The following is a 27798-nucleotide window of genomic DNA, read 5'->3' as shown; positions in this document are numbered from 1 at the left end:
ACAACTTGGAAGGTGTGTTCCACGACACGCAAGTGTATTCCCTCTAGTGAGAATTCCCTCCAGTGACAAACTGTTAACCGGGGAGTGGTCTATTAAATAAAACTACAAGCTAATCATACCCTTTTAGTATATCATACATTTAAGGATTCCATTGATCATTTGATGTGTCTAAATCCAACGTCTTGCTTGGTGTTACTCTATTTAAATGAAGGAAAATTACATTGTGAGCAGAATTATTACTCATATTTTTAGTAAGTGATTTTTAAAGGGTTAATGGCCTTAGATTTTAGTATACATGGCCTCCATTTCAGAAAATCCTAATTTACCTAAAATGTGTCATTGGTGTTATCGTCATTGGTGTTACTACTCCTACTGATGGTACAATGTTATCATAATGGTGAAAATTATTTAAAGTCATTAAGCTGCCATTAGTTGATTTAGAATGGAAAGATGTACCCAAATACATTCACTATAAATAAAAAATGCACTGCCCAAATACCACCGCAATATAAGAACTACCCACTAGGTAAATACTATGCACAGTACTGAATAAACCATTCTCACTATATCATTGCTCTACTATCATGGCCCTGTCCATATGGGCAAAGTCGGAGACATATGCAGGCAGTACCCTCACAGTGAGATCCTCAGGGGTTCTCTCTCCTGGTTGGTTTTGCTCGGCGGTTTGGGGTTCTGGTAGGACAGCCTCACAAACACAACGATTAGAATGATTCCTGGGATAAATAAGAAAGATAAAATTAGGCCCAACATAATAAAATATCCCTTGACTAACTCAAATGTAAGATCCTGAAAAAGATCCTAAGTGAACTCAGATCATCTTGACACAAAATTACACAAAGGATCATTTTGCTTATACTTCAGGCTCGGTTTCTGTACAAGCACTTTGTGACAACTGCTGATGTAAAACACGCTTTAGAAATACATTTGATTGATTGACTTGGCCATTTTAACTTGGTAGCTTAATTAAAGGTGTTCAGTCTACAATCCAACAGCAGCTACTCTTACCTATGACCCCCAGGGTTCCCAGTAGGATGCCGACGGTGGACTGGACGGTTGGCATGCCTTGCAGCTGCTTAGCGGCGGTCCTGCAGTTTCCTCTCACATTGCATGGGCACACCGTCACTGTGATTTAAGACACAGTCAACACAACTCACAAAGTACAGGGACATATTCAGCACTCGTAAGCACATTACACATACCCTGAGCAGACCACGATGACAGGGAGAGAACATCTCCATGCCCCTGAGGCCTCAGGGTTTTACTAAATCAGTTCGGTGTGCTGTAGAGGGGGATCACTAGGCAGAGACCAGGCTGCGACAGGGGGAGAGGATGCACCTGCGGTACATCCTGTCATGAGACTGAGTCAGTCTGAACACAATGTCTCAGGATGACCAGTACTCTATTCCAACATGCTGCCATTCATCAGGCATATAGGGAAACACATCTACAGGGATCTATGAGATGTCCTTTTCTATTTTATTTTACTAGGCAAGTCAGTTAAGAACAAATTCTTATTTTCAATGATGGCCTAGGAACAGTGGGTTAACTGCCTTGTTCAGGGGCAGAATGACAGATTTGTACCTTTCGGTTACAACACTCTAACCACTAGGCTACCCTGCCACCCCAGAGCAGATGCTGTCAACCAGATTGAGTTGTGGAGATATTCTGAGGGGTGGTAGGGCCAGGAGAAAACACATGAACCCAACATACTGTATGCCCAACCCACTCCTATTTGTTTTCAAAGAAAGGACAGACATTAATTACAGAGTAATTACAGCTGCAACATCCCAGTGTGAAAGGAATGCCCAGAAGTGACATTGATTGTAAACACTGCATGTTTCTTTTGATAGTTCAATTGTCCATCGACATGACTGTAATAACAGCACAGCTACCAGAGCAAACAATGTTGGTGCTGACAGAAATGTATATTCTACTGAAAGGAAAAGACAACAAATAATGGCCATCTATTATTGTGACAAAATCAAAGTTACAGTTGTAATATATGACAAATTATACATGTCACATTTTGTAAACATGTCTGCGTAGAACAATATATTCTGCTTCAACACATACCGTTGAAGTCGGAAGTTTACATACACTTAGGTTGGAGTCATTAAAACTCGTTTTTCAACCAATCCTATAGAACATTTGTGGGCAGAACTGAAAAAGTGTGTGCGAGCAAGGAGGCCTACAAACCTGACTCAGTAGTTACACCAGCTCTGTCAGGAGGAATGGGCCAAAATTCACCCAACTTATTGTGGGAAGCTTGTGGAAGGCTACCCGAAACGTTTGACCCAAGTTTAATAATTTGAAGGCAATGCTAACAAATACTAATTGAGTGTATGTAAACTTCTGACCCACTGGGAATGTGATGAAAGAAATAAAAGCTGAAATAAATCATTCTCTCTATTATTCTGACATTTCACATTCTTAACTGACCTAAAACAGGGAATTTTTACTAGGATTAAATGTCAGGAAGTGTGAAAACTGAGTTTAAATATATTTGGCTAAGGTGTATGTAAACTTCCGACTTCAACTGTATCAATATGCGTCACCTGGCAGGTTGATGAAGGTGCTCCTGGGAGGAGAGCTGCTGTCAGAGATGGTGAAGGGGACCGTGTAGACCTCAGGAGACAAGTATGGGATGTTCAGGGACAGGTTGGTATGGGTGTCTGGGGAAAGACAGATATTACATTGGTAGCCTATGGTAAATCTTTAGGACAAAAGTTTATTGGGCTCCATAACTTTTACATTTTCTGTACGCATTCTTGGTCAAATTAAATAATTGTTCACATAACCTTTCCTAGAATCATACACTATATATACAAAAGTATGTGGACACCCCTTCGAATTAGTGGATTCTGCAATTTCAGCCACACCTGTTGCTGACCGGTGTAAAAAATTGAGCATACAGCCATGCAATCTCCATACACAAACATTAGCAGTAGAATGGCCTTACTGAAGAGCTCAGTGACTTTCAACATGGCATTGTTATAGGATGCCACCTTTCCATCCAGACAGTTCATCAAATTTCTGCCCTGCTAGAGCTCCCCAGGTCAAATGTAAGTGCTGATATTGTGAAGTGGAAACTTCTAGGAGCAACAACAGCTCAGCCTCGGTGTGGTAGGTCACACAAGCTCACAGAACGGGACCGCAGAGTACTGAAGCGCATAACACGTAAAACATTGTCTGTCCTCTGTAGAGAGGGGATCACCAGGCAGACTGGGCTGAGACCATGCTGCGACAGGGGGAGAGGGTGCACCTGTGGCCCATCCTACCCTGAGACTGAGTCAGTCTGAACACAATGTCTCAGAATGACCAGTACTCTATTCCAACATGCTGCCAAACATCAGGAAACATGCTGCCAAACATCAGGGAAACAAATCTACAGGGATCTATTAGATGTCCTTTTCTATTTACAGAGCAGATGCTGTCAACCAGATTGAGTTGTGGAGATATTCTGAGGGGTGGGAGGGCAAGGAGAAAACACATGAACACAGAACCAGCATATGCCAAATCCACTCCTATTTGTTTTCAGAGAAAGGATAGACATTAATTACAGAGTAATAACAGCTGCAACATCCCAGCATGAAAGGAAAGCACAAAAGGGACATTGATTGTAAACACTGCATGTTTCTTTTGATAGTTCAATTGTCCATCGACATGACTGTAATAACAGCACAGCTACCAGAGCAAACAATGGTGGTGCTGACAGAAATGTATATTCTACTGAAATGAATGGATGACAAATAATGGCCATCTATTATTGTGTCCTAGGTTGCAACACTCACTCCCGAGTTCCAAATTGCCTCTGGAAGCAACGTCAGCACAAGAACTGTTCGTCTGGAGCTTCATGAAATGGGTTTCCATCGTTCTCTGGAATCACGCTTCACCATCTGGCAGTACGACGGATGAATCTGGGTTTGGCGGATGCCAGGAAAACACTACCTGCCCCGATGCATAGTGCCAACTGTACAGTTTGGTGGAGGAGGAATAATGGTCTGTGGCTGTTTTTCATGGTTCGGGCTAGGCCCCTTAGTTCCAGTGAAGGGAAATCTTAACGCTACAGCATACAATGACAATCTAGACAATTCTGTGCTTCCAACTTTGTGGCAACAGTTTTGGGAAGGCACTTTACTGTTTCAGCATGACAATGCCCCCGTGCACAAAGCGAGGTCCATACAGTTTGTCGAGATTGGTGTGGAAGAACTTGACTGGCCTGCACAGAGCCCTGACCTCAACCCCATCGAGCACCTTTGGGATGAATTGGAACACCGACTGCGAGCCAGGCCTAATCGCCCAACATCAATCAGTGCTTGACCTCACTAATGCTCTTGTGGCAGAATGGAAGCAAGTCCTCGCAGCAATGTTCCAACATCTAGTGAAAAGCCTCCCAAGACAACTGGACGCTGTTATAGCAGCAAAGGGGGGACCAACTCCATATCAATGCCCATGATTTTAGAATGAGATTTTCGACGAGCAGGTGTCCACATACTTTTGGTCATGTAGTGTACTTTTAAGACCAATTTAACTGACGGTACACAGAAGACTTTTGTCCATTTTGGCTAGCGTCTAAAAGCAAAGTAAACATCTGAGGGAAATTCCAAAAGCTCCAAAGCCTGTGCAAGAATGAAAAACATTACCTCAAATATATTTTTAAACATCTGCTTGTACTCAGTAAAGAGTCTGAGATACAGGCCAATTCATTGGTAATGCCATTCACAGCTAAATATAAATACCCATGGCTGATTGATTAACTAGGTTTTGGTGAACATGAGTAAAATACTGGCATGATCAACAGCCCACATCAACATTATTCTGATGGAGGAAAGACCTAGGTCGGTTTATCATACACATACTGTATGTGTGAGGGACATTTACATTTAAGTCATTTAGCAGACGCTCTTATCCAGAGCGACTTACAAATTGGAAAGTTCATACATATTCATCCTGGTCCCCCCGTGGGAATTGAACCCTGGTCCCCCCGTGGGAAATGAACCCACAACCCTGGCGTTGCAAGCGCCATGCTCTACCAACTGAGCCACACGGGACCACGTCGCTTGTGTGTGGTGGACCCTCTGTGACGCAAAACAAACACACTGGCCAAGGGGTGACGAAGGTTGGTTCTAGTGCAAATGCACTGATACTTTATCTAATCTATGAACAAATCCAAAATACAGCGGTGTATAACAGACGGTCTACTATCAGACTGTTAGCTGTTATCCGGGAGGCCAAAAGCCCCTGGCTGGCCTCTGACACTGCTCCCCTTCATGTGCCTCTGTTCTGAAAGAGATGGAGAGACTGTGACTCACCTTTGGACCAACACAAAGGACATTCTTATCTTCTTCTATCTTCTACTATTATCACTACTGTCACGTTCTTGACCTTGTTTTCCTTTTGTTTTATAGTTGTTTTAGTTTTATAGTTTCCTTTTATAGTTGTGTTTAGTGGGTCAGGACGTGAGCTGGGTGGGCAGTCTGTGTTGTTTGTTCTATGTTAAGTGTCAGGTTTAATTGACCTTGTATGGCTCTCAATCAGAGGCAGGTGTTTTACGTTTTCGTCTGATTGAGAACCATATATAGGGAGGTTGTTTCACATGGTTTGACGTGGGTGGTTGTCTCCTGTGTCTGTGTATGTTGCACCACACGGGATTGTTTCGGTTTGTTCGTTCGTTTATGTAGTCTGTACCTGTTTCATGCATTCTTCGTGTTTATGTAAGTTCGTTAGTTCAGGTCTGTCTACGTGCGTTTGTTATTTTGTTAATTATCAAGTGTATTTCGTGTCAGTGTTCGTCTTGTCAAATAAATCATTATGTGTTCCCAACCCGCTGCATTTTGGTCTGATCCCTACTCCTCCTCTTCAGACGAAGAGGAGGAGAGAAACCGTTACAACTACAGTTGCTGTACCAGGCGATGATACAGCCCGACAGGATGCTCTCGATTGGGCATCTGTAAAAATTGTGAGTGTTTTTGTGACAAGTCAAATTTCTTCACCCTCCTGAGGTTGAAGAGGCGCTGTTGCGACTTCTTCACCACGCTCTCTGTGTGAGTGGACCACTTCAGCTTGTCCGTGATGTGTACACCGAGGAACTTAAAACTTCCCACCTTCTCCACTACTGTCCCGTCGATGTGGATAGGGGGGTGCTCCCTCTGCTGTTTCCTGAAGTCCACGATCATCTCCTTTGTTTTGTTGATGTTGAGTGTGAGGTTGTTTTCCTGACACCACACTCCGAATGCCCTCACCTCCTCCTTGTAGGCCGTCTCGTTGTTGTTGGTAATCAAGCCTACCACTGTAGTGTCGTCTGCAAACTTGATAAATTGAGTTGGAGGCGTGCATGGCCACGCAGTCATGGGTGAAAAGGGAGTACAGGAGAGGGCTGAGAACGCACCCTTGTGGGGCCCCGGTGTTGAGGATCAGCAGGGTGGAGATGTTGTTTCCTACCCTCACCACCTGGGGGCGGTCCGTCAGAACGTCCAGGACCCAGTTGCACAGGGCAGGGTCGAGACCCAGGGTCTCGAGCTTAATGACGAGTTTGGAGGGTACTATGGTGTTAAATGCTGAGCTGTTGTCGATGAACAGCATTCTTACATAGGTATTCCTCTTGTCCAGATGGGTTAGGGCAGTGTGCAGTGTGATTGTGATTGCATCGTCTGTGGACCTATTGGGGCGGTAAGTGGGTCTAGGGTGCCAGGTAGGGTGGAAGTGATATGATCCTTGACTAGTCTCTCAATGCACTTCATGATGATGGAAGTGAGTGCTACGGGGCGATAGTCATTTAGCTCAGTTACCTTAGCTTTCTTGGGAACAGGAACAATGGTGGCCCTCTTGAAGCATGTGGGAACAGCAGACTGGGATAGGGATTGATTGAATATGTTCGTAAACACACCAGCCAGCTGGTCTGCACATGCTCTGAGGACGTGGCTAGGGATGCCGTCTGGGCCGGCAGCCCTGCGAGGGTTAACACATTTAAATATTTTACTCACGTTGGCTGCGGTGAAGGAGAGTCCGCAGGTTTTGGTAGCGGGCCGTGTCGGTGGCACTGTATTGTCCTTAAAGCGAGCAAAGAAGTTGTTTAGTTTGTCTGGGAGCAAGACATCGGGGTCCGTGACGAGGCTGGTTTTCTTTTTGTAGTCCGTGATTGACTGTAGACCCTGCCACATTCCTCTCGTGTCTGAGCCGTTGAATTGCGACTACTTTGTCTCTATACTGACGCTTAGCTTGTTTGATTGCCTTGCGGAGGGAATAGCTACAATGTTTGTATTCGGTCATGTTTCCGGTCGCCTTGCCCTGATTAAAAGCAGTGGTTCGCGCTTTCAGTTTTGCGCGAATGCTGCCATCAATCCACAGTTTCTGGTTGGGGAAGGTTTTAATAGTCGCTGTTGGTACAACATCACCGATGCACTTGCTAATAAATTCGCTCACCGAATCAGCGTATACATCAATGTTGTTGTTCGACGCTGTCCGGGAATATATCCCAGTCCACGTGATCGAAGCAATCTTGAAGCGTTGAATCAGATTGGTCGGTTGAACAGACCTGAGCATGGGCGTTTCCTGTTTTAGTTTCTGTCTATAGGCTGGGAGCAACAAAATGGAGTCGTAGTCAGATTTGCAGAAAGGAGGGCGAGGGACCTTGAGAGAATGCCAAAAGTGTGCAAAGCTGTTGTCAAGGCAAAGGGTGGCTACTTTGAAGAATCTCAAATATAAAATATATTTTGATTTGTTTAACACTTTTTTGGTTGCTACATGAATCCATATCTGTTATTTCAAAGTGTTTGATGTCTTCACTATTATTCTGCAATGTAGAAAATAGTAAAAATAAAGAAAAACCCTTGAATGAGTAGGTGTGTCCAAACTTTTGACTGGTACTGTATGTAAATGTGATATAAACTTTTTTTTTTTATATATACATTTGCACATATTTCTAAAAACCTGTTTTTGCTTTATCATTATGGGGTATTTTGTGTAGATTGATGAGGGGGAATTTAAAAAATATATACATTTTAGAATAAGGCTGTAACGTAACAAAATGTGGAAAAAGTCAAGGGGTCTGAATACTTTCCGAATGCACTGTATATCATCTTGTTAGGTAAGGCTGCAACCGACAGGCGTCAGTGACATAAACAGTAGAGGAGCCCTTGGTCTGCCACATCCTCAACGGTTCTTATTGGGACTTTTCTTTGATGTCATTGACAGGAATAGTGTATGTGAGAGTTAAAAAAAACATATACCTGCTTTTATTACAGCCCAGGAATAATGGAAAATATAGAGGTAAATCATTGCTGTATCTATTTGTGATTAATTAAAATTGACTGACTGCCTGTTCTGTGGTGGACAGGAACAGTGGAATCTACTGGTACCCTCTCAGGACAAGCACAGCACAGCAGACTATGTGAGCTTCTCAAAGACAGAGGCTGCGTCACACCTCCGTCACTCTCTCCAGCCTCTCCAGTTGTCAGGGAGGAGGGCTAAGAGCCACAAAGGTGAGGTAAATAGGTGCGCCACGGCACGTCTGCAGCAGGTGTTATTAGGGACAAGTCTTGCAGCTGCTGGGTGCTGCTGGGAAAAATACACTTTTAGCCTCTTAGCCTTTCAGCCTGGCGGGCCCCAGCTGTGACATCACACAAATTAAAAGGGAAATATAATTATAGCCAGCCTCCGCAGCTTCCAATAACGCGTCACAGAGAAATGTCGAGAGAAAAAAACTAAAGAGAAAAGGTTGTCACAGTGATACAATAGAGAGACTGTGTCAGCACAGCCAAGTCGACACGTCTAATTAATGTATGTCAGCCTGACACATTACAGACAGGCACAGCGACAGGAAGAGGGCCATTAGGCATATTAGAGACATTGCCTAGTCAGAGCGCCTCAGAAGAAAGGATGGGGGCAATTTACTTCCACTGTCAGTCAGTGTCTCAGTGCCACTCACTCTAATCCTCTACACGTGTCTGTGGATCAACAGGTGGTCTGAATGGATCCTTGAATTACATCCTATTCACCGTTCATCACACTGGAGCAAAACACCCTGGATTGTTCTCTTTCCAACGTTATTGCACGTACATGCTTTCTATTTTGAAAACCATTTTATCGTCAATGACGTTACCCTATACACGGGTACCCACAGTGAGAGTGTCAGGTCTAACGTCACCGTGACGACTCAAATAGAATAAGTGGTCTAATTTGGTACTTTAATTTAGCTGTCTGGTAGTGGTTCTTACACAGACATGACTCAACCAATCCAACACCTCGATCTGGATTGATCCTGCAGAGAGGTTAATGTTTCCTGGGTCCTACTTCCTACAGTATGGTGCTAGCCTACAATGTCATAGCGTTGGGTCACCATGTCGCTACTACAGTGACTACACCTACATTATTGTCATGGTAATATGCACAACAATTTCCACTGCTGGACTGGTTACTAAAATATCTGATGGGCTAAGAGGTTGGTTTGAGCGTGTGTTGATCTTTCTGTTTGTCAAGATAAAATACAAATGTGTTGGTGAAAAAACAGAAGATAGTTTATCTGGATGATGAGGCAGACCATTGATGGGGGTGAGTTTCCAGTTGCCACGCACGGTGGCGTCACTGCGGAGGGAGAAGTTGAGCCTGCCGCCGTGCTGGGGACCATCACTGTCGCGGGATGCCAGCACCAAGGCCTGGTCCTCCCAGCGAGGGGTACACAGGTACTTCCAGGAGTAGTCTCCCACCAACACCGGACTGTTGTCATTCACATCCAGGATATGGACTGTGACCAGTGTTGAAGCTGACAGAGAAGAGTTCCCTGGGAGGCAAACAGTACAGTTTTAATAAACAATACTACCCACTGAATCATTCGTAACAACAGTCCTTGTGTTGTACCGTATTGGGTGCTGCTGGCCTGGCTTTGACAAGCACAGAGGGACATTAAAAGCATATTTTAAAATGTTTCTGATACCTGTACAATTCGATCCAACCAACATAATACATGATCTCCTCCACCAATTAACACCACTGCCCTCTCTAACCTCTATAGGTGTGGATTCAAGATGTGAGTCAGAGCCCCCATTCTGTGGATAATGGACCAGTAGATTTTTCACTAGACGTGATCAGTGCATGCGAGGGATAAGGGCAGCGGGTAATTGGAGAGGTGCCGTGTGCAGCTCTCAGACCCTGCAAGTCTGTCTTCTGTTCTGAGTCATGCTTAACTAGTGTGGGGGAGGATTGGATTGGAGTTTTCTATACAACATACACCCCCTCCTCACTTCCCACTCTACACCCACCAGCTAGCTAGCTACACACTGGCTGTCACTTCGCATGACTCACTCCCTGCTTATTACATTGTCAGTGAATACAGTGTGGTCTTGAATTCTCAATGTAAGTATTGCTTTAACCCTTGCCTTATTACATTTGAAACCCCCTGGGACAAACAGAAGGCCGATGTCTAAGCTGCCCTGGACCCTCTGTCTGGAAAGATATGAAGTAGACATTATTCTCAGAAAACCATCTTACGTCCATCTTCAGCCATGACCTCCATAGTGTAGGTGCTGTTTTCCTCTCTGTCCAAGGCCTGGACGGTCTTCAGCTCACCGGAGTACTTCCCAATGGAGAAATACCTCTTTGTGTCCCCTCTGAGCGAGTATCTGGACAAAAACAAAACCCAAACCATTAGTACGTATTCCTTCAAAGTATAGACGGGGTGGGATAACACAATGATCCATGCCTTTAAACTGTGAATTAATGTTTATTTTTATATTATTTCCAATGAACGATGTTTCACCTGATTGGGTGTGAGTCTGGGTCATATCCACGAATAGTGGCAATAACCCGTCCTGGCTCCTCCCCCTCTCTGACGGTGACCTCGTAGTGGCTCTGGGACAGGATGGGGCCCTCGTTGATATCGTCCACATAGATGGAGACGGTTGCCGTGGACGCTGGGCCATACCTCCCTCGTACCAGGGCCACTGGGTTTTGAGCACTAAGGACCAGGATGTACTCGCTCTCCCGCTCAAAGTCCAGCACCTGCATGCATACAGGTTGCCATAGAAATGCTGCTCATATGGAAGGGCATGCACTTACATACATGTAGTGTTCGAATAGTTGTGAAACATGGGAACATAGTGTTCTACAGTGCAAGAATGAATAACAGGAAAATAATCATGGGAGGGATTTACTAACATTTCCCAGAAAATAGCAGACTTTATCTAAAGAGCATAAAAGCAGTCAGTGAATGTGTTGTGAATGTGCCATTTCAGCACTCCATGAGACGCACAGGCTGCTCATTTAGACTGAGCAACATATCGAACCGCCCCCTCCAACAGAGGCATGGGATTGTATTACGCTCATGGAGCAAACACAGGAGGTCAGAAAGAGCCTGTATATCTGCTGGGAATCGAAGTGTTCCACAGATTTACAGGCTGATCCTACTGGAAAGGAGAGGGTTGTAGAACACTGCACAGTGACTCTAAATAAGGCCTCTATAATACCGTCACCTGCATGTGAGACAAGCTGATTTACCGGCAAAGAGGAGTTTTATTTCCACTGTAAAACAAACTGGAATGACAGGGACGGCCATTTGATTCACGTTTCACCTGACATGAATCCTGCCTGTGACAGAGAATCCCGTTAGTGGACAGCCGTTGCTATGTTTACTCTGTGAGGTCACAGCCCTTGATTGTATCCCCTGTGTTGTCTACGTTCGGGTGAAATGAAGTGATTGCTGTTGCTAATATCATGTCGCCTGGCCCAAATAGCTACCTCTGTTGCTAGAGAGAAAACACAGACGTTGTTCAGTGTTGGAGTGACTAATGGTGTTGACTGGAAGTGAAGTGCAGGTTTGTATCAGGCAACAACCAGAAGAATCCCACCACCACTCAGCTGCTGTTGCTGGCCTTAAGTTGCTGTGTGGAGGGCGGCCCACTAGGTTAAATGGGGACACTTGAAGCATGAGAGTCTCCAGCTCAATGGGTTTAAAAAGAAGGAGACGATTACTTGTGATCCCCTCTTTCATAGCAAGATCATAATATGATCAAAGCATTAGTCCAGTGTGTGGGCGTGCGTGTGCGTGTGTGTGTATGCTATGTGTGTGTGTGTGTGTTCGTCTGTAATCTCTATTCTTCCCCCTGAAAAAGATTGAATCAGCTATGTGCACCTGCCACCCAGCTCAAGGTGACTGACCACTCTTTTTTACGCCATCCTCTCTCATTCACCATTCATGACGGCAGGTACTGCCTCTGTCTCTGTAGGAGACATTTCAACAGAACACATGCTTGACATGGGTCTGGTAAAAGGCCTGGAGTTTTTCCTGATCCGGTCACATGGATTAGCACGCTACACACAACCTCAGACACATCCGCCTACAGCACAGCAGGAGCTGAATATTCTCATTGATATTACCCTCACGCTCTCACAACAACTGTTGCACAGCACCAGAGACAGATTAGCTAGTGTTTAGTCAGCGGTGCCTTGCCTATGTGGTTTATAGTGAGTAAACTGTAATTGCTTTCTACAGACTAATGGCACTGTGTAATTATTCAATTAGACTTTGTGCAAGCTGCTGTTATTGAGACAACGGGACTGCCCTCTGGGTTGTCTCAGTCTCGCCACAAGATCACATATTAGTGAGCATGCTCTGATGTACTAACAAGCTATTTTACCAGATGGACGGTCGTTGGCTGGCTTTAAGCCTGTAACTGCTGTACTAAATATACACCATATGTGGTGCTTCAAAATGAGCTACAGTAGGACTATGTCAGAGCCTTATACGGCACATCATTACTGTATGGCAGGGTTCATCAGAGACCATGCAAAGGGGATGTGCTCCAGTCCTGTATTAGTTTAGACAATACCGGAGGCAACTCCTGGTTTACCTCTGCGGAATATAGGTAACATTCCTCTACTCCCATAGAGAGGTAGAACGCAGTTGCCCCGCTTCCAGAGAATGGGGACACAAACAATGACAAACACTCCCTCTTTGTCTCCAAAGCCCTCCTGTCCAGGCCAGAGGAGAGCTGAGGCAGGGCGGTGCGGGGGCGGGGCAGGGAGAGTGGAGGGGATTACAGGAGACCAGGGACGAGCCAGAGACACCCCAGGGATGGGCTCAGATTATTTTGGGATAAACTATTGTTTTTGTCGTGGCTTATTTTTGGGACACGTGTCATTGAAATACCCATGTATGTGCGCTTTTCCTTATGGTTACTTAACGAAATGCATAATTATTAGAGTCAATATTGCATATTTCTATGAAGATATTATTACCATGTTAAGATCATGTTAAAATGCATCCTATTCATCGATGTCTAGGTCTCTCTGGGTTGTGTCTTATTTGTGAATGAACAAGAGAGAATAGAGACTGTTGAATGAAGGAGATTGCCGTACCTTGGAGAGGATGAGTGAAACTTCATTGGTCTGCTTGTCTGTGACCAGCGTGAACACCTCCTCCTCGTTGCCAGACTCCAGCCTGTAATTCACCTGCCAGCTGTCTCCTCCCCTCTCATCAGCATCCCACGCTGACACCGCGGTTACCGTGGCTCCCAAAGGAGCATCCTCTGCCAGGTGGAAGGGGCCGTACTAAGAGAGAAGGGGAGAAGGGAGAGAGAAAGGTGAGAGGAGAAAGGAGCAAGGAGGGGGGATGAGGACAGGGAGAAGGAAAAGATAATGAAGCAGGGGCTACTGCATAGCTTTCTTTTGGGCTCCCGAGTGGCGCAACGGTCTAAGGCACTGCATCTCAGTGCTAGAGGCGTCACTACAGATGCTGGATCGATTCCAGGCTGTATCACAACCGTCTGTGATTGGGAGTCCGGTGCACAATTGGCCCAGTGTAGGCTGTCATTGTAAATAAGAATTTGTTCTTAACTGACTTGCTGAGTTAAATAAGTTCTTAACTGACTTGCTGAGTTAAATAAAGGTAAAATAAATAAATAATTATCTCTGGGGTTTTAGGCTGGGTATCTGTAAAGCACTGTGTGACAACTGTTGAAAAGGGCTTTATAAAATAAATGTGATTGATTGTGAAATATTTGAAAAATGTATTATTTAGTATTAGATTGATTTAGCTTGGAATTTGCACTTTTAGGACTACTCCATTGGTTCCGTTGTCCCAGGCTAACTAGCTAACTATATCAAGTGCATTTCAAATATTTGAACATATTTGACATAATCTAGGTTATGTATTTGACCCAGGTCTGGTGTGTGTATGCAGGCATGTCCCCTGTGGCCCTGTGTTGTTGACCTTCATTCACACACCTCCTATCTCTCTGCTTGGGAGTCCTTTAATCAGCCACTCACTGTGGCCCTCCACTGAAACGGCTGTGTCTCTGATCTGCCTGCCCGGGCTAGAGGGTCACTGATACCATGGGTCTCACCACTCACCTGCCAGCTCCCTACAAACCCGTTCACATGTTGCTGGAAAAAGCAGGGGCACTCTGGCGTGACCCACTCAAGAGCTTTTTCCACCTCAGTGTGTGTGTGTGTGTGTGTGTGTGTGTGTGTGTGTGTGTGTGTGTGTGTGTGTGTGTGTGTGTGTGTGTGTGTGGTGTGTGTGCGTGTGCGTGTGTGTGTGTGTGTGTGTGTGTGTGTGTGTGTGTGTGAAAGAGAGAGAGAATATGAGCCTGGGGCTGGCATCGACTCAAAAAATTATCGACAGCATTGTTGAGGTGCATAGAGAATCCAAAATGAGAATGGCTGTAAATCTTTTGGCATGGCTTGAACCCAATTAGGAACAAACTGGATGACTCTGGAATAACTCTAGAATATGAATATGTCTCCTGTATCTTAACAGTACCTTCTCTCACTCCAAGAGCATCTAAACATAACAAGCACAGTTGGGGTTTACATTGGCTTAGTCTAGCACCAGTGAGGACAACAACAGCTTTGTACTTCATTGTCACATGTCCCCATCTTAAGATGACGATTTGCTCCTACATCTTTCACAACAATCATTTCTCCTGCATTATTCAGGCGGTGTGGGCGTAGACTGTTTTCCATTCTGGAACAGTATGTGAGAAAATGGTCTATCTTTGGCCCGGATACTGCATACCTTGAGACCAGCGCTAATCCAATGCTGTCTCATTGTGACCTCAGCGGTGGCTTCATTATTCATGAGGATCGACTATGGAAAAGACCGCTGGAAACACTGACTGTCCCCAAAGAGGCTCTCATAGACCAAAAATAGTGTTTATGTTAAGACTAAGGTCCCTTTAATTGGTAGGCTCAGGGACCCCCCCCCCCGTACCCTGTGCGGCTAATGAGATCTCTTCTGAGTCACTTCTCAGGGCTTTTTATTGACAAATTCCAGAACAACGCAGTTCATTTCTGTACTCGAAGGGATGCATTTTTCACTTTTAACAAAGTACTTAATATTTAATCTAGAACTGCTTTTTTGAACCAGTGAGCTCAGACATAATAGTAAATATCGCTCAGTGCGATGATTTTTCTATAAAGATGTGAAATGTTCCGACTGCTGTATGTGCGAGCGATATCATTTAGAGCTTTCTTATGGCGACGCTGTGGATTTGCCTATTCTATAAAATAAAGGATTCTCACAGGCCTCATCTGAGGCTTATTCAGATTAACTAAGAACATTGTCCATTTGGAGCACAATGAGAAAAAACCCTACAATAATATGGTTCCATCTTTAAAGTTGTAGGATATTAATTTGATCACCCTGTTGTAGGAGAACTTTCCTGCAATGGAGGAAATGTAAAACGTGTAGTGTATTTGAGGTTAAAAAATGCTTCTGAAGTTTGTAATTTCCTCTTTGGAATTTCAGACTTGATTTTCCCTTATGAAAAATTGTCCATTAATTATAATCCACATAATAATTCACATTTTCTGTTGCTGAAGGATTACTTTCCTGCTGTAGCAAACTGGCTCAAATGAAGGTCCTACATTTGTATAAGCCTGAGATTAAAGCTTGGATCCCCCTCAAAGCACTCCATCTCGCTCCCCTCTGGGAAATCAAATCAGTGACCTGGAGGGAGAGTTCACACAGCAGCCATCCAACAGAAGAGAAACATCTAATATACTGTATAAGAGAGAGATTTGCAATGAGTGCCCTGAATCACTTCTGTCCCCCAAACCCAAAATCACACTGTCAGTCCCCTCTTCAGGATGTGTAAAGGTACCTCGTGTGGAGTGAAGATGGGTGGGTTGTTGTTCTCGTCCTGCACTGTCACAACCACAGTACAGGAGCTGTTTAAGCCTGCAAATGAAATCATCATCAGAGAGAGATAGGCTCCATTAGTGAGTCACTTAGTTTGGCATGCCTCTTTCATACTGAGGCCCTCAGTCTTAATCATGATCATCAGTCACCGTAGTGTCATATTTAAACAATATTCTCCTCAAAGGAAGCAGAGGGAAAACCTCCAACGTTACATCTGCTAGTCTAAAACTAATTTACACTACCACTGCACCCGTGTCTACATATCACAATAGGTTACGACTATAGAGTATCTCTGGATTATCTTTACATTGTACTATGTATACATTATCTTTGTGGAAGTAATCCCTCACCCCTCTCCCTAACACCACAGAACCACATTGCCATGCAGTACTGTTGGTCACCTTTAGCGTCCTCAGCAGTGATGGTCAGTGTGTACTGTGGGGCGGCTCCCTCCAGGTTGTCTGCCTGCACTGAGATGACCCCAGAGTCACGGTCCACCCGGAACAAGGCACGAGGGCTCTCTGGGATCTGGCCAACCAGCCGGTAGAAGATCCTCACGTTATCTGTTTTCGGATCATCGTTGTCGGCTGCTTGAACTGTGAGGATTTCCGTCCCTGAGAAAAGAGCAAAGTCCTCACAGATTAGTGTGTGGGCAAAAACAAATTTTCTTTGAACCCTCAAGTGAGAAACACAGAATCCTATTTTGAGCGTACTGATGAATTTCTCCATGGTTTTTTACTTCGGAGTATTTTGTTTCAAGCGTAAACAAAAGGCCTTTGTGATCCAGTATGTTCCGGAGTTGTCTGTACGAGTGTGTTATATGAGTGTTCTGAGGGTTGTGCCTCACCCCGTGGGGCGAGCTCCTTGACCACGGTGTGGTACTGTGTGGTAGGGAACGTGGGCCTGTTGTCGTTGGCATCGCCCACCATCACCCTCAGCTCCACAGGCTTGGCGATCTCCCTGCCGTCCGGACGCTCCACCACGATGCTGATCTGGAACTAACAGACAGAGCCACATGGGGTCATGTGCTTTCACAAAGTGTCCAGATCAAATCTCCCTGTCTGGACACACAGTGAGACCACAGACAGACACACTGGAATAACACAAAGCGCCAGCTCTCAGCCAGGAAAGATCTTCATGTTCTGTATTGAACGTGGCACAATTACACACTGAAACCACAGTCTGAGATGAAGCCACAAAAATTTTGTATTCATTATTTATTGAGCTTTCTTAGAATAGATGGGTGGTGGGAGGTGTGTGGGGTGTATGTGTGTGAATGAAATAAGTTGTTACTTTTTTAGAGTGCAGATTGCTCCCCCCCCCTCCCCCCTTTCACTCCGTCCTGTCTTCAGAAGATGAAGCCATTAGGTTAACGATAGGCAGTGACAGTGCTAACACTCAGCGTGTCCATTGATTCTTGGACTGCTACTCAGCTCACAGAACTGAGGCATTTTGCTTGTATAGCGCCTTCTTTGACACATCCAGAGATGATTCATCATCTCTGCGCCCTATACGGGCACGCAACTCTGTCAACACCAAGCGAGAGGTACTGTACATGTGTATGCATCCCCTTCCTCCTCTCCTCCCTCTTCCCTCCATCAGCTGTAAGAGTCACATGTCGCTGACATATGAGTCTCAGTCAGTCAGCGAGGAACCATCTCAATCAGGGAACCTGGACTGCCTCACTCGTGTTGTGAGGCAGGTGTGTGAGGAGGTGGATCGATAGGCTGTGACTCAGTGTGATGCATGCTGGAACATGACAACTCCATCATGATAGGTGACAGTCACTGCCAGGTAGGGAGAGAGGAGAAGGAGGGAAGAGGGGGTGTGTCTGGCTTTATAATTACTGTACTATAGTTATAGTTCAGACAGAAAAGACTCTCTGAGGGCTTTCTGTAGCAACAGCACATCCAATATAGTGATGTATTTCTCCTTGTGTCAGACCAGTGAGCAGTAAGGTCTCTGGCCAGACACGTTGCTTGCTACTCTGCAGAATGAACCCAAAGTCAACCTGTGCCAAAAAGTGATGTTTATCTAATCCGGTACAGCTTTGGAGCTTAGCTTCTTGGCTAACTGCAGAGGAGGAAAAAAGACACGTTGGGATTTGAATCATGACGCTCCTTTTCACCACAATTATCCTCTGTCCATACAGTGTAATTTACCATTATTTAACTAGGCAAGTCAGTTAAGAACAAATTCTTATTTTCAGTAACAGCCTAGGAACAGTGCCTGTTCAGGGAGGAAACAACAGCTGGGGGATTTGAATTTGCAACCTTTCGGTTTCTAGTCCAACGCTCTAACCACTAGGCTACCCTGCCGCCCCATGACATGACTGTGCGTTCACAGCCCTAACAAGTCCTTACTATATGATTAAGACAGGAGGTACGATACATTATGAATGAAAACTGTGTGGTCACTCACCTGGTCCTGAGTCTCTCTGTCTAGTGGGGCGTTGAGAGAGATGACTCCCTCTCTGCTGACAGTGAACAGCATCTCTGGGAATTCCCCCTCCAGGCTATACTCTACCAGACCTCCACTCCACTTCACCTAGACACAGCATAGGGAAGCAGGGAAGGCACAGAACAGCTCATAAACTGAACATGGTCAATTCAACGTTCTCTCTGCACTGCGGGATTGTAGGATTGAGCCCCCCCTTCTGCTGTTCCCACTCTCTGTCTCTCTCTCATGTACCTAGGCTTTACTAGAGAGGGAAACCCTGTCCTTTAGTAAAAACCTGTGAGGTGTTTAAATGATAAAGTGCTGAGTCAATGTACAGGATGTGATGAGGACCAGAGACCTCTGCCAAAACAAAAGCTCATACATGTTGGATGGGGAGCTTCTACTGATTTAAAGCACAGGGTCGGACAGGGAGCTGTATAATTGGCTCAGAGGACCCCATGAAACAGCACCCAAGAAGGAGAGGTCACCGGCAGAAACACAGGGGGCATGTGCATCTCCTCAACCCACTGTCACACTCCACTCCATTGTTTTAGAGCTGGCTCCCCAAACGCTGAGGCCGTGTATACACAAGCCCCTCTTCTCACGACTGCCTTCCTCCCAGTGTCATGGTACTTCAGGGCCTCAGTGCTTTGAAGAGATGTAGTATATAACAATGTGATTAATGACTTGGTTGTTCTAAAAATGGATATGAATAGAGTACACTGTAGCTGATGTAATGTTTTGCTTTCTGTGCTTTTTTTAACAGCTTGCAGTGCACGCTCTGTCTTCTATGTCACCTTGTGAATAAGCAGTCTTAAAGGGCAATTCCGCCACTTTTCAACCTCATATTCATTATCTCCAGCATCATACCGGTGTCTACATATGTGAAAACGGCGCGTTTCTATGATCTGTGGTTAAAAAGATAAGTAGAAAGGTCCTAAAAATGTATCTGTGACATCAGTGATTGTCAAAACCTGCAACGGGTTTCTAGCCAGAGGGAGGGTATTTTCTTGCTCCTCACGTCACCAAGAAATTCTCATAGTGTTTGAAAATCACAATTTTTTTAATGTTTTCACTTTTGATGATGTCATCGGGTAGAACTTTGTAACTTTGTATATTTTTCTTCAAAACTTTGAAATGCGCCGTTTTCACATTTGTAGACACTAATATTGTGCTGGAGATAATGAAAATTAGGTTTAAAAGTGGGGTAATTGCCCGTTAAGTGCACAACTACTGTATTTCTAATAGATCAATTTTTTTGGACAAATCTGACTTCCATGTATAAGAAGTATGCACAATGTGGAATTCTCCTGCCTTGATTTGCCTAATTGTTATTTTGGAAAAAGACCGAAAATGACCAAAGAGAAGCAATGCTTCTTGAGATCAACAACCAAAGTCCACCTGTATCAATATCAATGACTGAAGGAAAATATTTCGAAAGAAAAATGCATGATAGAAGAGAAACCCATCAGCATAACGCTTTATGTGTCTCACAACATTTTACTGAGTAGAAACATTACTTTCCATGCTGCTGATAGTAAAGGGCTCCCAGCCATACTCAGTCTTTCAACATGACCCCCCCCATCTGCTTGGTAACAGCACAGCTATGAGTCCTACCGCCTACAAACACATGGTGGTAAATGCAGAGTGGGTGGAGAGAGGCTTTTCCCATCATATAGGCACGGTCACCAGTGGTGGATTCTACACTGTTAACCCTTTACATGGACATGCAAATGTGGTGTTATGTGCTGCCCTGACAACTATAATTGTAATATAGTAATAGCATGTTGACAAACAGATTCCTACTAAGTACATGCACTGTAAAAAACACAAGTAATAGCCAATATAATCTTTACATCACAGTATAAAATAGTATACATCATGATAAAATAGTATACATCATGATGATTTGGGGACCTTTGTAGCTCTTGGCTCAGTTGGTAGAACATGACGCTTGTAACACCAGGGTAGTGGGTTCGATTCCCGGGAACACCCATCCATAAAACCTCCCCGACCCTGCCTCTGAGCTGTGAAGAGCTCTAGAGTACAACCTCTAGCACATTCTCTCTCTATCTCTCTCACAAACACACGTTGACACACACATTTATGTTCCGGCAGAGATTAGGAGGATTTGCTTGAGATTTTGCCTGTCCACATTTGGATAGATTTTATTTTATGTTGGTAAATTGGCATGGAAAATGTGAAAAAGATCAAATCTGCCCACGTTTTGAGTCCACACGTTTTCAGTGGGCGGATGGCACTGGCGTGAGTGAGAGGAGGAGGAGAGGGGGAAGAGGAGGAGAGTTACTGGGGCGACACCCACAGACCACACTGAAATGTAGAAATACACATATTTGCAGCAAATCATGACTTTATGTTCGCGTTACTGTCTTGAGGTCTCGAGTTTGCATTTCTGACCATGTTCCATTGTTGTAAGCACCTATATATAGAAAACAGACTATTGTTCCATTGTTGTAAGCACCTATATATAGAAAACAGACTATTGTTTTCCAGACTAATAAATGTTGGTAGAGATGCAGAGAAGATCCATACTACTGTACAGTTACAGAACGTCCTGTTTTCCTCTTTCTGATAATGTCAGATGTTTCCAGTTATTTACACAGCTTTAGTGATTTGGTGCTGATGCAAGCACTGGGCCGTGGCTGATATTATAAATGTTGAATAACAAGCTAAAGGTCAGACTGTAAAGAAGACCAGGTGCAGATACAGAGACACTGGCCCTGCACAGAGCACAGAGACTGATCCCTATTCAATCACAACCGCTAAGTCAGAAACAAAGTGTGAGGTTTGATTGAACAATCTTTGACAATACACACACACACACACACACACACACACACACACACACACACACACACACACACACACACACACACACACACACACACACACACACACACACACACACACACACACACACACACACACACACACACACACACACACCAACAGCGGGAACGGAACCTCAGGCTGCAGTGACTCAGGCAGGGGAAAGCCTAGGGGTATGAATGACATTAATAATGTACACCGTGGTCTCTTAGGAAAGGCCAGGGGGGGGGGGGACTAAAAAGACAACAACACAACTGCAGTATCCTGATGCTTCACCCATTCCATTCCATTATTACATTTTACAATGAACAGTCAAATAAAATATTGGATGAAAGTTCACAGTGTTTGACATTTGTCAGATGATCCCTTGCCATGATTCTATACTAGAGGCAAAGGTCACCTGAGCATGTAATGTATGCAGGAATATACAGATATCTCTGTGATCCCTGAAAGCATCACTGTGTGTCACCTGTGAGATGGGGATGGAGAAGGAGCATGATACTAGTCACCTGTAAGATGGAATAGGGGCCAGGGAGTTTCTACCTGTGAGATGTGGATGGGGTAGGGACCAGGGAGGTTCTACATGTGAGATGTGGATGTGGATGGGGTAGGGGCCAGGGAGGTTCTACCTGTGAGGTGGGAATGGGATAGGGGCCAGGGAGTTTCTACCTGTGAGATGAGGATGGGGTAGGGGCCAGGGAGGTTCTACCTGTGAGATGTGAATGGGGTAGGGTCCAGGGAAGTTCTACCTGTGAGATGTGGATGGGGTAGGGGCCAGGGACGTTCTACCTGTGAGATGGGGATGGAGAAGGGGCCAGGGTGATTCTACCTGTGAGATGAGGATGGGGTAGGGGCCAAAGAGTTTCTACCTGTGAGATGGGAATGAGGTAGGGTCCAGGGAGGTTCTACCTGTGAGATGGGAATGGGTTAGGGTCCAGGGAGGTTCTACCTGTGAGATGGGGTAGGGGCCAGGAAGGTTATACCTGTGAGATGTGGATGGGGGTAGGGGCTAGGGAGGTACCTGTGAGATGTGGATGGGGTAGGGGCCAGGAAGGTTATACCTGTGAGATGGGATGGGGTAGGGACCAGGAAGGTTCTATCTGTGACATGGGATGGGGTAGGGGCCAGGGAGGTACCTGTGAGATGGGGATGGGGTAGGGACCAGGGAGGTTCTACCTGTGACATGGGATGGGGTAGGGGTAGGGGCCAGGGAGGTACCTGTGAGATGGGGATGGGGTAGGGACCAGGGAGGTTCTCCTGGAGGCGAACAGGGTCCGGTGACGCCCAGGTGTTCCCCGTCACCTCCACTGTCACGATGCCCGTGGAGAAGAAAGCGTTGGGTTTCCCCCCCATGTCCTTCACCATCACTGACAGCTTGTAGCGACCACACATCTCTGGGTCCAGGGTGGAAGCCCCTGGAACACACACACACACACACACATCAATATATTACAATCAGAGAGCTGCATAACGTTGTTCACAGATAGCACGTTGAAAAAAGCGGGAAAACATTGTTAATAACCCACTAACAAGTACATCATAAAGACGTAATTAGCCAATTTCACAGTTAAATGGCCCTAAAGCGACAGCCAATGTGGTGGATTGGGGTTGTTAGTGTTGTCTAGCTTCAGTCAAGCTGTAACATAGGGGCACCAGCACTGTGCAGAAAGAGTCAATAAATCCAGAAATAACATCAGCACTGTCCAAATTGGGACTTTTTAAAATCTGATTTAACTGGTTTAACTGGGGTACGTGTGTATGTGTGTATGTGTGTACGGGAATGTGCGTGTGTACATGCGTGTGCGTTTATGCCCGTGTGTGTATGTGGATTGAGAAGGGGTGTACTAAGTCATTCATTTAACAGTAAACAGATAAAAGTAAGACAACACCATGTAGAATATCACCATGTAGAATATCACCATGTAGAATATCACCATGTAGAATATCACCATGTAGAATATCACCATGTAGAATATCACCATGTAGAATATCACCATGTAGAATATCACCATGTAGAATATAACAGGGCAGTTGCGTGAGGGGCCTGTAACTCACCGTCCTCAGTGAGAGACACCTCGCCGGTCACAGAGTCTATGAAGAACATGTGACTGGAGGGGATCCTGGGGGTCTGGTCCATCAGGCTGAAGCGCAGGTCAGCATGGGCTGTGTTACGGTCATCACGGTCAGATGCCCCCACCTGCATGAATGAGATCCCTAGCCAAGAGAAAGATAGACAAGCTTCTGTACAGCTGTGTACATTCACACTGTAATTTGACTAGGATGACTATGCCTAATTCTTATAGTGAAACATCCTTACTCAGTTCAAATGCTAGTTTTCCTCCTGGACAATCTTGATTTAATTATGATAACCTTCTGACTTTATTCTAACATAATTTGACATAACTTTGCATTTGATAAAAACATTAGTTGTTAACATATTTGTATCTACTGTAGTTCATTTCAATAGAGGCACACTTTATGGGGTTATTAATGTAATATCCTCTCAATGTAAAGTCTGCTCTATAATTTCCTGAAGGTCATGTCACAATGTAATCAATGGTAACCCACTATTATCTGGTGGTGTGATGCTCACACACGCACACAGCTCCCTCCACTCAATCTCGAGTCCCCTCAGTGACATAAATCCAGACGCTTGAGTCATCTCTGACGCAAAAACTCAAAGAACTACCCCACAATAGCCCAAGATCAGACTGTATTAAGACTTCAATAAAAATTATTAAGCAAATCACCTCTACTTCCAATACACATACCGTACATGTCCTTCACTAGAGCCATGTGGATAGTTCAGGTGATACTATTTATGTAAAAGTCATAAAGATTCAGACAATGCAAACATCACTCATCAGTATGTATTAAGAAATAAACTCATGACTGTGTCACAAATTAAAATCCCTTCTGTGAACTCCGGTATTTGTTTTCTCCTGAATGGTCGACGGGCTCTATGTTCTGGCTAGTACAACCAACCTTTCAGAAGTCCCAGCTGCACACTGCCTCTCATGCTCTCCTCGATAAACACAGGCACGTTGTCGTTTTTGTCAATGACGCATACTTCTACCATAAAGCTCTGAGACGGCACGGATGCTGAGAAGGACACCTGCGAAAAGCACACAAGGTTTCATGCCCTTTGTATCTAAACGTGCCCCTCATAACACGCTAAAGATGTCACCAATGCTATATGAAGACATTGTAGTCTCTCACTTTTACAAAAACAGTATTTCTCACCAATCTCCAATCTAAAATGTTAAGATTGTATTAGGAATGTTGTACAGAGATCCAAATTAAGCATGGAGGTAATAGCATTCTTTCACTCAGACTGCTACTCCAATGGAAAATATTGACTTCCTGATTTAGGTCTGCCTTCCGTTCCTGTAATGACTGGCTATGCCTGTCACTCAATCCTGGGCTAACGTGGGTGACATTACTTGACTTCCTGTGCTAATTATTTTCTCTAGTGGCAATTACAGCTGAGAAATTGGGGGGAAAAACTCACTTCCAGCTTAAAGTAAATGCAACTGTAAGTATGAAGGGCGAATATAAGTTAATAAAGACATACGGTAACCTGAAGATCTAATTTGATTGTGATTAACTAAGGAGTCTATGTCTCATTTGGTGTTGCTAAACAGTACATTGTTTGAGGACATTGTTTCTCTCAAGCCAGAGATAATACACCCCAATTAAAACAAATCATTGCAATATATCGCATTCAATTTTATGGTATTTTTGATGAGGATGATTATAATATCGTTCCATCCATGCAATCTCACAGGTCATAATCACATGTATTGTAAACATATCACTACATGCTTAGATAATGCCATAAATGTGTGACTGTCAACCTGCAGAGAGTAAGATGGCTGCTTCTCTCTGTCCAGAGGCTTCAAGGCGTAAAGAAATCCTGCCTCAACTCCAAAGATCCCCTCATCGTCCCCTGTCACCACCACGTCAGTGGAGGTAGCTGGGAGGTTAGGGAGCTGTGTTGGACAAGTACAAAAATATTAATTAAATCTACAATTCCTTCTTCTGTCACGCCCTGATCTGTTTCACCTGTTCCTGTGATTGTATCCACCCCCTCCAGGTGTTGCTTATTTTCCCCAGTGTATTTATCCCTGTGTTTCCTGTCTCTCAGTGCCAGATCATCTTCTATGTTTTGTCAAGTCAATCAGTGTGTTTTTCCTGTACTCCTTTTCTGTTATCTTTTTATAGTCCTCCTGGTTCTGACCCCTGCCTGACTCTGGACTACTTTCCTGCCTGCCTGATCATCCTGCCTGCCCTGACCTTGATTCTGCCTGCCCTTCGGTACCTATTAGACTCTGATTTGGTTTTGACCTTTTTGCCTGTCCACGACCATTCTCTTGCCTACCTCTTTGGATTAATAAACATTGTAAGACTCCAACCATCTGCCTCATGTGTCTGCATCTGCGTCTCGCCTTGTGCCTTGATATCTTCAATACAATTAGACTTTAACTTTAGTATTCTCGGCAAGAGTCACATGTGCAGCTAAAATAAAACTTCTACTTACTGTGTATGGGCAAATGTTGACCTTTTACATCAAAGTTGAAAAGATAACTATATATCACTGCAAGCACAGGAGATCTCTGGGCCTTGTGTAATGTATTTTTACTCTGCTCATATAAAGTCAATTGAACATTCACCCATTCTATGATGTGTAAATGGTTGAGTATGTGTATGTATAGCTCCATCTGGCAATCCTTTTGAATCTTTTGAGTGAGCGGTTATGTGTAATAATGACCGTTGATATTTTCCCCCTTATGGAAAACTTGTTCACCGCTGGCAGTTTGTTCTCAAGGGTGTCACAAGCTGCTGGCAGAGGGGCTGTCACGAAACAGACGCCCTCTGGTCCAGACCCACAATGCCCGTGTCTGGCCCGGCCATGGTCAGGTATGAATGGGTATCCTAGTCATTGTACTGTGTGACTGTCTGTCGTAGAGGACTGTCATGCAGCCTGGCCTGGTATGGTGTTATTGTTGCATGGCTAGAGCAGCCTATGAAACAGCAGCATGCTGGTGACCTCGTGTTTCCAATCAGCACTGCATGTTTTATGGCTTCACGTACCACATAGAAACTGGCTCTCAGCCGCCACAGCCGTGCCAATGATCTCAGCATGCGTTTAACTCCCGAGAACCCAACATTTTGATTTGGTCTGGGAAACATATTTTTTGACTGCTCCCTAACCTAATTTTAAACCAACAGGCTGAAAAGTTTATATTTAAGGCTATGCAGTGGTTGACAAAGTAGCTAATCATTCACACCAAACATTCTTCTCTTGTTAGGCCTCTAATGTGTTGACATGAAATGCAAATGTTTTCATGACAGAAATGTACCTTTTTCATTCTTACATTCATGTTGTGATTAAACAAAACAACTATCATGTGCCAGAGCAGAATATCTGAGAAGATCAGAGCCGTTAAAACAGGTGAGAAAACAACTCTGTCAGTGCCGTTTCTGCTCAAGAACACACATTTTTAGGTAATAATGTTGTCCTTTCCACCCTAACACAAAGTTGTGCCAATTATCCGACCTCCACCATGTCCACCATTAGAGTGGATCTGAGGTGTGTTTTGATCATACATCATGCAAAAGGGAAGAACATTGACTGGACTACACGGCTTCAAAAGGTGTCCAAATACAGTGTCAAACACATGCACAGCCAGGACAAACCTGATGATTTATAAGTGCCATTTTGAAACGAATCCTCCTGCCATGAATGCAGGGCTCATGGTCTAGCAATGAACAGACAGCCAGAGGCGTTCCAATTTTTGTTTAGTGATGAGGGGGCTATGCGGGAGTAGCTCCGTCATAATTATATCTTGAGCACTGAGTGTAGTGCAAGAGCGAAACGTTTTATGGCCCTTCTCTCTCTTTAACTTGCATACAGCCATTAATACATCAATCTCAGCAGGCCCAGGATATGATGCATCACACAGACTGGCAGCAATATGGAGAGAATTATTCCTTAATTATTATTTCCCAATAAGCAAGCTGCTTTGTTGTAAATGTTTTTTGTTACATAAATGGTCAATCTAACTGAAAAGTCTTACCTTAGCCAGGTACCATGGGAAAATACCATCATAGTTTTCAGGGACGCCAATTTTAAGATTGGCCCCTGAGCACTGTGTGGGAGTCTGAAGTACCACCAACTACACAATTCCAAGGAGACAAAGGACAGCATGAATTTCAATAATTTAGTTGAAGTTTGTTTTCACACTAACAGTATAAAAAAAGTATACTAATCTGAGATTGTTACAATAACTTGTGAAGGCCACATTCAAAGGAAGAATACTTACAGTCAGTGTAATAATAAAGATGAACAT

General features: G+C 44.4%; 1 protein-coding gene across 1 annotated transcript; it reads right to left on the bottom strand.

Moving 5' to 3' along the window:
- Positions 1-496: 496 nt before the first annotated feature.
- On the bottom strand, positions 497-27798 carry LOC129854131 (cadherin-16-like). Its single transcript, XM_055920880.1, has 17 exons — positions 27772-27798; positions 27526-27624; positions 25303-25437; positions 24431-24560; positions 23501-23659; positions 22664-22860; positions 18578-18703; positions 17004-17154; positions 16558-16770; positions 16119-16195; positions 13372-13563; positions 10775-11016; positions 10507-10637; positions 9560-9799; positions 2577-2693; positions 1027-1143; positions 497-734 (listed from the first exon to the last, which is right to left on the bottom strand). Exons 1-17 carry the CDS (start codon positions 27796-27798, stop codon positions 634-636), a joined length of 2454 nt encoding a protein of 817 aa, XP_055776855.1. The 3' UTR covers positions 497-633.

This window comes from Salvelinus fontinalis, chromosome 4 (genome assembly GCF_029448725.1).
Source record: "Salvelinus fontinalis isolate EN_2023a chromosome 4, ASM2944872v1, whole genome shotgun sequence".
Lineage (NCBI taxonomy): Eukaryota > Metazoa > Chordata > Actinopteri > Salmoniformes > Salmonidae > Salvelinus > Salvelinus fontinalis.
This window is presented reverse-complemented; position numbering and strand designations above follow the sequence as displayed.